Below are 13,144 nucleotides of genomic sequence, written 5' to 3' on the forward strand. Positions count from 1 at the left end.
ATAGCAGGTGCTTATGAAATCACTATCTGATGAAGCCTCTGGTAATCTACTATTCTTCTCCAGTGCCATTTGTATACTCTGTGTGTTTAAGGTCCTAGTGGGCTGGATGTGAGGCAGATTCAGGGTAAAACTCCAGTCATCATTTGATTCCTACAATCATCCTTTGTGACCACTAATCCACAGTGATATTCTAGGTCCCTTGTTTTTTAGGATTAGTTCAGAGCTGTTATACAACAGTACTCAAAAGACCTGGTATTTCCCTTTCTTCAGTGCAGTTACCTTGATGAGAAAGGCCAAGCTCACAGTTTACAGTTTACACCTCTGATGTCATTACAAGCTATATCTTTAGGAACTTGCATTCTCTTCTTTGCTCAGAAAGCTCTGAGTCTGCAAATAATTGACAAGACTAGAAATTGGAAAAGACGTTATAAATTTTTGTTGTAGTGGCTCAAGACAGGCATCTCTTCATTAAACCTGGGAATCTTATAATTTTATTAAGTTGGAATTTTTTGATGCCTATCTGTTATATGGATCATTTGATCAAGTAGCCAAAGCCAATGGTCAGTGTGGGCCAGAGCATTCTGATTACAACTCAACTCCATGGAAAGCAGCATGAGCACTTCTGGTCTATAAAAAATGGACAGTGTTGTCCACCAGTGCTGGCTTTTCCTTCCCCGGGAGCATTAGGGAATAGTTGTTCGCTGCGATTTTTGTCTTGAACTGAGAAGTTAGAATTGTGAACATTTCATTATCTTTTTTAAAGCTGTGCTATGGAAATAAAAGCAAGTAATTTTGTCTTCTTCACACTCTTTATAATGTTGTTCCATATTAGTAGTCTCTGGATCTTCCGAAGTCTTGCCTTCATTGATCACTTCATTTCAAGTGACTGTAGGTAATAATTTTTTACTTTGCTACTATGCAGGCTGCCAGATGTTGCTTTTTAATTTTTTTTTTCTCTTTCAGAAAACTGGCTGGAATTTTAGAGCCATCAGCCCTTAGAGAGCCAGAACTAACCATAGATCTTTCTGATATTCCTGAGGTTACATTGCCTTCAGCCGCTGCTTAGTAGCCATTTAGTGTCAATCAGGGTTTTTCTGGCTACTTTAACAGTAAAAAAGCTTATTAAAAGGAAATTTAGTAGTTGACCAAATTGTTGAAAGCCGGAGAACCAGGATGAAGGTTAAGCTTCCGGAAACAATACCAAAACTACACCATAAAACTTGTTCAAAGATAAGTCCTTCTTCGCTGCTACATTCCCATCAAGCACCAAAAGAACCCATTGCTTAATGCAACCATTGAAATATCCAACAGTTGAATGTGTCTCATCCATACGAGCAAAACGGTTGGTCTACAGAGCTTCCTTCCTCTTGTTCTTTCTGAATCAAAGTCTATTACAGTCAACTTTGATTAGCAGAGACTTGGGAGTAGAGCAGGTTAGATAACTAAGTTTTCTGAGTTTTACCTAGGGGAGTTATACCTCATAAGGCTAGAAATTCATCAAACACAGGAAGGGTATCAAAAATCAGAGAACATTATAAATGGCCACTACATATTTTGAGAATTTTTTCCAAGTTGCTATGGTTACTGTAGAAATATTTTTCCAGCTTTTTAGTCTCATGGCTAATTCTAAATCTGATCCTTTGAAGTCAAACTACATGGGTTTCATTCTTACTAAATCAGGACTTTAGCAGTCGCCAGGTTCATCAGACATCTTGTAGAAAGTTTGCCACTTGGACACCACAAGTTCATACTTTCTCAAATAATCTGAGGTTTCTACAGTTACGCCTAAGTGATGTGACACTATTCAGAGGATATGCAGTATTTGGATAGATAAGGTTTTTGTTCCATGTATTTGTGCTAAAAATAGATAGTTTTAGAAGATATATATAAATAGATTTTTTTTTAAGTTTTAGTGATTAAATTTGTTCTTGCGTTAACCAACAATTTTTACCTTTGGTAATTTAGGGACATCTTTTATACATTAATTATAGTACTTGTTTTCATAGAGTGATGGCCACAAAGATTCCTGAAGTAGAAAGAACTTGATTAACTTGTAATTCACCTAGATTAAATTTTAGTTGTCTCTTGTGTCCTTGGAAACATCTTTGTTCTCTGTATTTACTTCACGCTCTTATCAGTGGATCTATTTCTTCTAAATCCTCTCCATTTTCTTGCTGTCAAGCCTGTTATCCATGACCTCTGCTATGTTTTTCAACTCTGAAGAAACTAAAGAAAATAAGAAACTAGATAGCAAAGTACTCTTTGTCATATTTAAGTCACATATGTTCTAAGTCTGAAAAAGGAGAATCTTTAGTCCCTAACTGTGTAATAAATATATAGGTTTTGTTCTGTCTATTTTCACAGGTCCTTTTTACTTCTGTCTTTGTTTGAGATTGTGGGCTATAGAAGATTATGGCTGCCCAAACCCTGGCTGCCAGTCAGAACATTATTATACTAGTAAGTTTCAACATTAGATCCCTCCAATCCATTTGAGGCTTTTCCAGATAATGTTTTCCAGCCTAGATAATTTTCTGAACATTGGAGTTGAAGTACAATATTTTAGGATAAATCCTATATCCAACATTCAGTGTATGTTGGGATCGATTCATTAAATGATCCCACTATTCTTGACACCAAGATTTTTCAAATTTTCATATTTTTCACATGCATAATGTGATCATTACCTTGTACCAGGAACATATTAATCATAGTTTCTTTGCCATTTTACAAGAATTTTAATGTCTGCTTTTTATTCATCTGTGGGGACATTTGGCGTATAAAATAACTTTGTTGCTTAGTTTTTCCTTTATAGTTTAGAGTGCTTATTCATTTAAGATTTAGTGTGACTATAATATATTCAACACTTCGCTTTTGTCCTCAATATTTATTCCATTCCTGTGGTTCACATTTTCCTCTTCTTATGTATCATGTGTTGAAAATGAAAATATCTTGTCTGGGGTGGAGCTTAGCCACTGGACTAAACAAACATGCTCTCCTTCTGCTCTTAGTTGATTTTAGTGGTTAAATTACTAAAAAATCCTATTAATAAAAAAAGAAGTTTTACATCTACCTTTTTTTATTGTGTACTTTAATAGTTAGTAAAAGTCCCTTCCTTTCAACTCTCCCACCAAAATGCAACTTGTTCACTCATATTTCTTTCATGTTTAAGACTCTGACATTAGTAGTCAACAGATTAATGAAAATAGCATAGACTTTCAAGAATCAAAGTTTTTGAATTTAGTGAAAGAAATTAAACCACTTGAACACAGTTTCTAAAAGTCAGAGGGTATCTATTATGGGCTATCCAAGGTATGTTCTTCTTACATCGATGGCAGAAGTGCAAGAGGGGAAACCCAAGAACGTGAACAAGTTTTTGACTGTGTCACCTCTGACATCTTGTGGGCCAAAGCAAGTCATATGGCCAAGCCCAAGGTCAAAAGGGAGAAAAGTATATTCCACCCACTACTAGGCCAACCATGTTGCACAGTCAAATTCAACATCAGTGGAGTGCAAAACTAATCCTCCCATGGAGGTGGAGAAAAAGAATGGGTTAATGGTTGCCAAACAGTAATCTAATCTACCAAATAAACCAATCTCAGCAAGCTACTCTCTCTTCTGCTAACCTTACTTTATTGTATCATGATTCCATTTTATTTTCTTCTTAGTATATAACATTATCTGAAACTATTTGAATAGTTTATATTGCATTTTTCATTCAATCATCAAATATCATCAGAGACCTAATATGTACTAGGAAGTACTCTAAGTACTAGAGATGCATCAATTAAAAAAACACGGACAAAAATCTGTATTAATTGTCTATCTCCCTCATTAAAGTATCTTGTCTATTTTGTTCACCACTGTATTTTCAGTATCTCAGAGTAAGCTCGGCACATAGCAGATGTTCAAGAAGATTTTGTTTTGAGGCACCTGGGTGGCTCAGTCAGTTAAGCGTCCAACTTCAGCTCAGGTCATGATCTCATGGTTTGTGAGTTTGAGCCCCACGTTGGGATCTGTACTGACAGTGCAGAACCTGCTTGGGATTCTCTCGCTCTTGCTCTTTTGCTTTCAAAATAAATAAATTAGAATTTTAAAATAAAAAGAAAAGAAAATTCTGTTTCATGAATGAAGAAATGCCATTAAACATTTATGTGATATAACTCCATTTGTTCAGATCCTCTGCTTATTAGGCAGCTTTCTGATTATGACTTGTTTACAACACAGGGAAGTTTTTACACAGTCTGGTGAACTTGACTTACTGTGACTCTTTTGAGAGAAAGATTTGTGCTTAGTATTGTGGAAATCTGAGGTCTTTACCTGCACAGCTAAAAACCAGTCCTTCAATGTAGTAAACTCACCATGGTAAAATCACCCTGAGAAACTTAGAGAGATACCATTGGCTAAGTATACTTTTAATTCCTTTCTAAGCAGATACATAGCAAGCACAAAGGATATGTGAAGAGTGAAATTAATACCATTACCACGTTTTGAATCATGGAAAGCTGTGCTACCCATTTGCTTTGGGCTTTTAAAGCTCTGTTTCAATAACTTTTTCTCAGAATATGTATATACTGTACAAAACTAAGAAAAAACTTAACAAAGGATTGTCAGTAGATCTATTCCATAGAGATTTGAACTGCATTATCAACAGTCAGCACAGGAATGTTCCCAACTTCCCTCCCTGAAGCTGTAATTGTTTTATTTCTACACTCAACCTATTAGTGTCTAATAGTGTACGGTCTGGCCAATTTGACATTTAAAATAAAAGCAGTTAGTGCTCACGTCAGCGGCACATACACTAAAACTGGAACAAAACAGAGAAGATTAGCATGGTCCCTGTGCAAGGATGACACATGAAATAAAATCAGCAATTCTCATATATGCTGTAGGTTCTTAAGACTTTCTCATACGTTAGGGTGTGAAAAATATTAGATGCCCTTGATAAAGTCTTTCAAGAGCTACTACTGTCTGCTAAAGAATATACTATGATTTAACTACAGGAATTTTTTTGTTTGTTTTTAATAATTTATTGTCATTTTAGCTAACATACAGTGTATACAGTGTAGTCTTGGCTACGGGAGTAGATTCCCATGATTCATCCCTTACATACAACACCCAGTGCTCATCCCAACAAGTGCCTTCCTCAGTGCCCATCTCCCATTTTCCTGCCTCCCCAACCACCCCCCCACCATTTCCATTAGCCCTCAGTTTGTTCTCAGTATTTAAGAGTCTCTTATGGTTTGCCTCCCTCTCTGTTTGTAACTTATTTTTCCCTCCCTTCCCCTATGGTCTTCTGTTAGCTTTCTCAAATTCCATATATGAGTGAAAACATATGATATCTTTTTCTGACTGATGTATTTCATTTAGCATAATACCCTCCAGTTCCATCCACATTGTTGCAAATGACAAAATTTCATTCTTTTTTTATCACCAAGTAGTATTCCATTGTACACCACATCTTCTTAATCCGTTCATCAGTTGATGGACATTTGGACTCTTCCCATAATTTGGGTGTTAACTACAATAGTTCATGATAAAATATAAGTGATTATGAACTGTTTGATAGAATTGGTGATGTAACACTGTTGAAAAATAAGATTTTGTACAATATTATACCAATAAAAAATTTCCCAACATTTTTATTGCCAACAGAGTATTATTGATTTCTACTGTATAGATTTTACATATTCTATTCACTCATTAACAATTGCTGATTTAATATTTATATAGTGAGTATATACTATAAGTAAGATAGACATGATGTCTACACTTCCAAGGATTATAGTCTTGGAAAAACTGTAGTCTGGGGAAAACCAGAAATTGCCACCCATGTGAAAGTGCTGAGACAGAAGTGGCACAGGGTGCTATCGAAGCACCTGGAAAGATGACCTAATGAAGTCCTAGTGGATCAGAGAATCCTTCTCAACATAATGATGTGTAAGCTAAAACTTTAAGGATTACTTCTCTCTCCCTATATCTAATATATAGGGATATCTATCTTTAAAATATATCCAGATTCTGGGGCGCCTGGGTGGCTCAGTTGGTTAAGCATCCAACTGTTGGTTTCGGCTCAGGTCATGATCTCATGGTTCATGGGTTCAAGCCCCACATCAGGCTCTGTGCTGACGGCACGGAGCCTGCTTGGGATTCTGTCTCCCTCTCTTTCTGCCCCTCCCCTGCTCTCTCTCTCTTTCTCTCTCTCTCTCTCAAGAAAAAATAAACATTAAAAAAAATTAAAAAATATATATATATCCAGATTCTGACCACTTCAATTGCTTTCACCACTGCCCAAGCCACTGTCAGCTCTTGCCTGGACTTCTACACAAACCTCCTAACTGGTATCTTTACTTCTTTTTTTTTTATTTTATTTTAATCTTTGTTTATTTTTTGAGAGAGAGACAGAGTGTGAGTAGGGAAGGAGCAGAGAGAGAGGGAGACACAGAATCTGAAGCAGGCTCCAGGCTCTGAGCTGTCAGCACAGAGCCTGACGTGGGGCTGCAACTCACAAACTGTGAGATCATGACCTGAGCCAAAGTCGGACACTCAACCGACTGAGCCACCCAGGCGCCCCGACTGGTATCTTTACTTCTACACTTGCACTGAAAAGTCATTTTTGAAACTTCGGTCAGATTATATCACTCCTCTGTATAAAATCTTGAAATGAGTCCATGTCACTCAGAGGAAAACCAGAGTCATTGCAGTGGCCTATAGGGCTCTACGTCATCTTGCCTCCTGTTTCTTCTCTCATCTCCTGAAAACACCAAACATAACAGTAAAAATACTACAACTTTTTCACAGATTTTTAGTGTCATACAATACTCAATTCAGTGTTTTCAAAATTTCACTAAACTCTGGAAATTGGAAAATGAGCCTCATGATTTAATAAGTAGAGTTAGCTATGCTGTGTTTCAGATTTCACCTACATATTATTTTGAGGTCTCTTTTTCAGCTCTGACAGACATTGAAACCAAGTGTTGGGGTACCTGGGTGGCTTAGTCGGTTGAACATCCGACTTTTGATTTTGGCTCAGGTCATGATCTCACGGTCGTGAGATCGAGCCCCATGTCAGGTTCTGTGCTGAGCGTGGAGCCTGCTTAAGATTTGTTCCCTCTCCCTCTGCTCCTCTCCTCTGCTTGTATGCATGTTCTCTCTCTCTCTCTCTCTTTCTCTCTGCCTCTCAAATTAAAAAGTAAAATAAGTGTTAAACTACATCTAGAGTCAAATTGCTGTATCAAGATTTTCAAATACAAGGAAGCATTATTCAATTGCATTATCCTTTTTTAAATAGTACTTATTTCATAACATGTATAACATATTCCTAGAAAAATGCAATATGTGTTCATAAATTAAGAAATAACCATTTTGTTGGGCCATGGAGGTTCTATTTTAGACCAGTGGTCTTTTCCACACTTATGTCTAAGAAAAGATAACCATAAAGATTTTTTAGAGAGCCATTATAGTAAGGAGAGCACTTATTTATTGAGAAAGTTGCACTGTTTGTTGAAGACTCTCTATTTATTGTTTCATTTCTCTTAATTGGAAGACATGTTTGAGAGAGAAAATGAAGATGGAAACAGATGCAAAATAGTTGTCATAATTGATTTGTACCACAGTTACTTCAGTGCTAAGTTTCAAGTTATTTTAAAATATACCTCACTCCTTCAGACCTTTGATATAACACAGGGTGGTGTTTTTTCTCATTTGTTTGGTTTTATTGTTGTAATGTTGTTAGGAAAGCTATAAGCTTAGGAACTATAGCAGAGAGCCAGTAAGACTCTTAAAGCAATTTAGAAAATAGCTAGATTGCTTAGGGAGTAGTCAAAAATGAAATATCTTTTAGAGCAACAATGATAAGCTATTTACTTTTCTAAAGAACAGGATTGAGATGAAATTCGTGAGTAAATTCATTAGTAAGTCAAATATCATATTTATATGATGCAGAAGTATTATGAAATCTGACACTCATTTTTGAGAACTTATGGGATGATGAGTCTAAATACATGTTTTAAAATGAGTGCATTGTACAAGGCAGCACACAATTGTTGTAATACATGACTCAGCTCAATGATAATTGCCCAGAATGTTCAGAGAAGGGAACATGAAGAAACAGGGCAGACTGTGTAAAGACCATAGTTCTTCATCTAGCACTGCAGAATTGTGGCAAACAGTGCTAATTACCTACATAAAATAAAGTCTCTCCTTCTGCTGAGTTAATAGGATTCCAGGGTTTTTAAAGGCAGCAGTGTATACAGTCACAGACAGCTTCCTCCTCAAACTCCTCTTCAGTCTTTAGTGGCCACATAACCCAGTTCTGGCCACTGAGGTGCTAAAGAGTCTACTGAGTGAGGTTTCTAAGAAGTTTCTTTTTTTGGTAAAAACTGGCACACTCCTTTGGCAAGTATGCTTTGCTTTTCCTTTCACTTCCTTCCTGTTTAGTACATAAACTAATACTTGAGGATGCAACAGCCATCTTATGATCAAAGGGAACTGTATATATATATATATATATATATATATATATATATATATATATATATATATTACACACACACAAACACACACACACACACACGCACTAAAGAGCCCCATGCAAGAAAATAGTCTGTTCCTGGACTGCTTACCAGCTCTGGACGGATTACTCCCAGAGACCATGGTGCATTAAATAATAAATCCTTCTTTAAGCCACTGTTTGTCAGATTTCTGTTGCACACAGCTAAATACACCTCTGACTGATAAGAAGGGTTGGAATTTAGATAAGAAAAAAGAAATGAAGGACAAAACCAAGCATAGAAGTCACAAGTGACAATAATATGAGCACCTAATTCAGAATCAGAAATGGATGTTACTTATCTGAGTACAATGTAAAGACTAAGGCCTCTAAAGTTTGTATTGAATCAACTGCTTTTAAATATATAAATTGCCTTATTTATTTTGGGGGAGTATTTTAAATTTTTTATTTGTTATCTATGCATTATCTGAAAGACATGGCATTCTTCTCTCCATTTTTCTTAAATGGAGGCAGAATTCCGTAAGTCCATGCCTTTAAGTAGTCATTAGTCCATAAGTCAAGTGTAGACTCCTGTATGCTTTTCCCCATTACTTAAAGACCCCAATTGTCATCTCAGGTAAACCCTTATAACAATTTTACCTGTCTTCCAACAAGTTTACACCACAGAAATGATATATTCAGATAAGAATTAGTCACCTGAACTGGTTGTAGTTCTCAGCAGCATTGTGACAGAGGGCCAATCTAGGATTGACACCCAGTATTAGTTCAGTGGAATCATATTTTTAAAAGCATGGTGCCATCTCTTAGTTTCCTTAGCTATAATATAGCAGCCTCTGATTTAAACTAAGGAAAACGAAAATTCTCAAAAGTAGTAAAATATGCAAGGTAGTGAGTGTTTTAGCTTATTGTACTTGAACTGAAAAATGTCAATTTAATGAAAGGAGAAAAACTTTGCTTGTCCATTCCCATGTCTGGGCTATGGCCTCCCATCAATTATGCAAGCCTCTGGTATCCTTTCAACAAAATTTCTTTTTCTAAAGTTAGCCTGATCCAGTTCTATTGCTTACAACCAAAAAACCCTACAGATACAGAGTAACTATATCTTACATCTGCATATATCCTATAACTTCATAAAAGTAGTTAGCATTCATCTGGTCTCTGGTGAGAAAGCGCTAGTAGAGTTTTATGTAGGGAATAGTGGGAATCACTGAGATGCCTCATTCCTCTGCTCCCCATGAGAAGTGAACGAATGATTAGATGCAGCTTCACACTGAAGAACATTACTCTGTGTTCATGGTTGAAATTAGCACCTTCTAAATCTCATAGCATGTTTTGAACTAGACTATAAATTTTAAAATTAGATTCTGGCTTAAAAAGTACCCACTGAAATAATTGATGACATTTGAATGTTTCTTAAGAATAAGGAAGGATATATATATTACCATAAGACATGGTGCTGAAACTGTCACTTCAGCAATCTTTAATTGATGAGTTCCATTATGTGTTCAGTATAGCACAATCCATGATATAAATAAATCCTTTGCAACGAGCATCCTTAGACTGTACAAAATGTAGAATTGCTAACTAGTAGGTTGAGAAAAGAGGGCATACAACTGAGAGGAAAGAATAATCAAAGACCACCCTGAATTAGTTGCTTCTTTACCACCAGGGGGGTAAAGTATTTCCTAGGAAGATGAATAAATTATGTAATCACTAAATATTTCCATGCCTTCTATAAGTTAGGTGGGTTTTTTTTTAGGAAGATTTTGAACTAATTATTTATTGAACTATATGCATGGAAATGTTTATGTCACTTAGAAGATTCTTATGCATGTATTTCACTCATCATATGTAGATCAAGAAAAAATGCCCTGTGGGGCAGGTAATGGACTTCAGTGAAGGTTAGCAGAACAGCTTCACTAAGGCTATAAATTAACCTGCCATTTTAGTTTTGGAAACTTGCTGCAGAATGACCAACTGGTCATGGTGCGGTAGAATACCCTAAACTGTACGCACTACAGTCGGTAAAGGCTGCTTCAGTAACACTGAAGATAGGAACTGTTGCCCATTTTGGTATCCATTAATGGACTTCTTTTCCCCTGTTTTTTCACAAAAAAACTGGAATTGGGCATAATTATTCTGTAAGAACAAGGAAATCTTTGACCTTCTTAACTACCCACTTAAGTTTTCCAAACTTTTCTGCTCAAAGAACTCTTACCGTTTGCCCTTAGAATCGTTTGCTCTGAAGTGCAGACAAATGAGTGGAGCGCCAAATTTTGTACACCAAGTGATGGGAAAGTATATTATTTCTGTGCCCTGCACTGAAATGCCATCTTAATAGCTTGTTCATAGTGCAGCCCCGCTGACAGAGGCATGATACTCCATGGCCTTGAAAGATTTATTCTGGGAAGTGAACGCTAAAGCAACTCAGAGATTGCCATTCTGTCTTCCCACAGTGAAAAATGAAGCGGATCAAAGCATCTGTAAAGCAAAACCAAAGTGATTATTCATTTCTTTCCTTGTTTAAGAAACATGCACTTTCACTGCTGCTACACCCCTCTCCTCTGACCCTGGATGCCAGTAATTGCAGATTCAGATTGACCACACAGAGTCTGACCCGTAGCTATACCCAAAGAGCAACCACATCCAAGACACAGAAGGAAAGCCAAAAATAATGAAAGCCTCTGTATCTGAAAAGATTCTTATTTAAGATCTCAGGTAAGCCTATAGAATTGTGGACTCAGGCAATCAGACATCAATCAGACATTCAGTTTCTTTTCACTTGCCTTGTATTTCTTGAAGCCCTACCAAGAAGTGCTCCAACAGAGAGCAAACAGAGATGACTGCTTAAACAGCACCTTTGCTCCACAGAATTTTCTTTTAGGTAAACAGTCCTCATAGACTTCACTGTGTGGGGATATGTATTAGGGCTAAAACCAAAAGCCAAATCAATGATAAAACGTATTTCTGAAAGCAGAGAGAAGTCACTAAATCTTATTTGCACTTACTATAATTAAATATCAATTAGATTAGATAATTTATGCAGATTTCAGATATAGCTGGTGTATATAGAGTTTTTTTTGGTTACAAGCAATAGACCTGGGTCAGGTTAACTTTAGGAAAAGGGATTTTGTTGAAAGGTTATCAGAGGCTTATGGAATTGATGGAAGGCTGTACACCAGACATTGGCAAGATAAATAAATCACCTTTGGAAATTCAGAGGCAACAGTGTTAACAATGGTGTTACAGTGAAAAATAAACTGGTTAGGGTAGCATTACCATGAATGGACAAAATTTACCATTTTCTGTGTTGTTTCTCTACTCGGTATATAAATTCCAGAGAAGGAGAATCTGACTGGGTTGGTTTGGGTTACATGCCTGCCCTTTGGCTAGGGGAGGGCAAGACACCTAATTACAGTCCACCGTACTAAATCCAAGGGGTAAGAATTAAATCCCCAAATGGAGTTCAAGTTGCCATTAAGAGGGAGAACTAAGATGCCAGAAGCCAAAAAGCAACAGATGTTCAATATAACTATCAGTTATTCAGTGTGCATAGTTTACCAGTCACTATTTCATATGCATTATCTTATTTAATCCTTAAAACAGGCCTCATAGTATAGTTACTATTTTACACGTAAGAAAACTTAGGCTTTTGCAGCCACTCTGGAAAACGGTGTGGAGGTTCCTCAAAAAATTAAAAATAGATCCTACCCTATAACCCAGCAATAGCACTGCTAGGAATTTACCCAAGGAATATAGGAGTGCTGATGCATAGGGGCACTTGTACCCCAATGTTTATAGCAGCACTTTCAACAATAGCCAAATTATGGAAAGAGCCTAAATGTCCATCACCTGATGAATGGATAAAGAAGTTGTGGTTTATATATACAATGGAATACTACTTGGCAATGAGAAAGAATGAAATATGGCCTTTGTAGCAACGTGGATGGAACTGGAGAGTGTTATGCTAAGTAAAATAAGTCAGGCAGAGAAAGACAGACACCATATGTTTTCACTCTTATGTGGATCCTGAGAAACTTAACGGAAGACCATGGGGGAGGGGAGGGGGGGGAATTACAGAGAGGGAAGGAGGCAAACCATGAGAAACTGTTGAAAACTGAGAATAAACTGAGGGTTGATGGAGGGTGGGAGGTAGGGGAAAGTGGGTGATGGGCATTGAGGAGGGCACCTGTTGGGATGAGCGCTGGGTGTTGTATGGAAACCAATTTGACAATAAATTTCATATTAGAAAAAGAAAGAAAGAAAGAAAGAAAGAAAAAGAAAGAAAGAAAGAAAGAAAGAAAAGAAAAGAAAAGAAAGAAAAGAAAGAAAAAGAAAACTTAAGCTTTGAGAAAGGTTAGGTAACTTACCCAAGGTCATACCACTAGAAAATGGCAGAATTTGGGACTCCAGAGGGAACAATCCTAACAACTAGACTCCATGCTCCCTCTTGACAGACTTGTGATTATCATTGGTGACAGTATATCCTGAGCATGTTTCTCAGGGCTAAAATACAAAACAATTTTATTTTAAATGCTATGTGTAGATATATTAAATCTACCAGTAGTACTATACAATGTATAAATTCTTTATTTGAATCAAGCTTTGGGAATAAATGTTATGTAAATTCAGAAG

General features: G+C 36.7%; 1 protein-coding gene and 1 non-coding gene across 11 annotated transcripts in view; both read left to right on the top strand.

Moving 5' to 3' along the window:
- CCDC91 (coiled-coil domain containing 91) overlaps window positions 1-13,144 on the top strand; it is a 347,760-nt gene that overhangs the window by 304,538 nt on the left and 30,078 nt on the right. Inside the window, exon 15 of one of the 10 annotated variants that reach the window (XM_042946165.1) lies at window positions 2,365-2,406. The exons of the other annotated variants lie outside the window; for them this stretch is intronic. Coding sequence (XP_042802099.1) covers window positions 2,365-2,391 — 27 coding nt within the window. The 3' untranslated portion in view covers window positions 2,392-2,406. Of the gene's footprint in view, window positions 1-2,364; window positions 2,407-13,144 lie in introns of those variants that run through there. 10 annotated transcript variants of the gene reach the window in all.
- On the top strand, window positions 4,775-4,882 carry LOC122225680. Its single transcript, XR_006205294.1, has one exon. It is a non-coding gene; the product is annotated as a U6 spliceosomal RNA (small nuclear RNA).

The sequence above is a fragment of the Panthera leo genome, chromosome B4 (assembly GCF_018350215.1).
Source record: "Panthera leo isolate Ple1 chromosome B4, P.leo_Ple1_pat1.1, whole genome shotgun sequence".
Classification (NCBI taxonomy): domain Eukaryota; kingdom Metazoa; phylum Chordata; class Mammalia; order Carnivora; family Felidae; genus Panthera; species Panthera leo.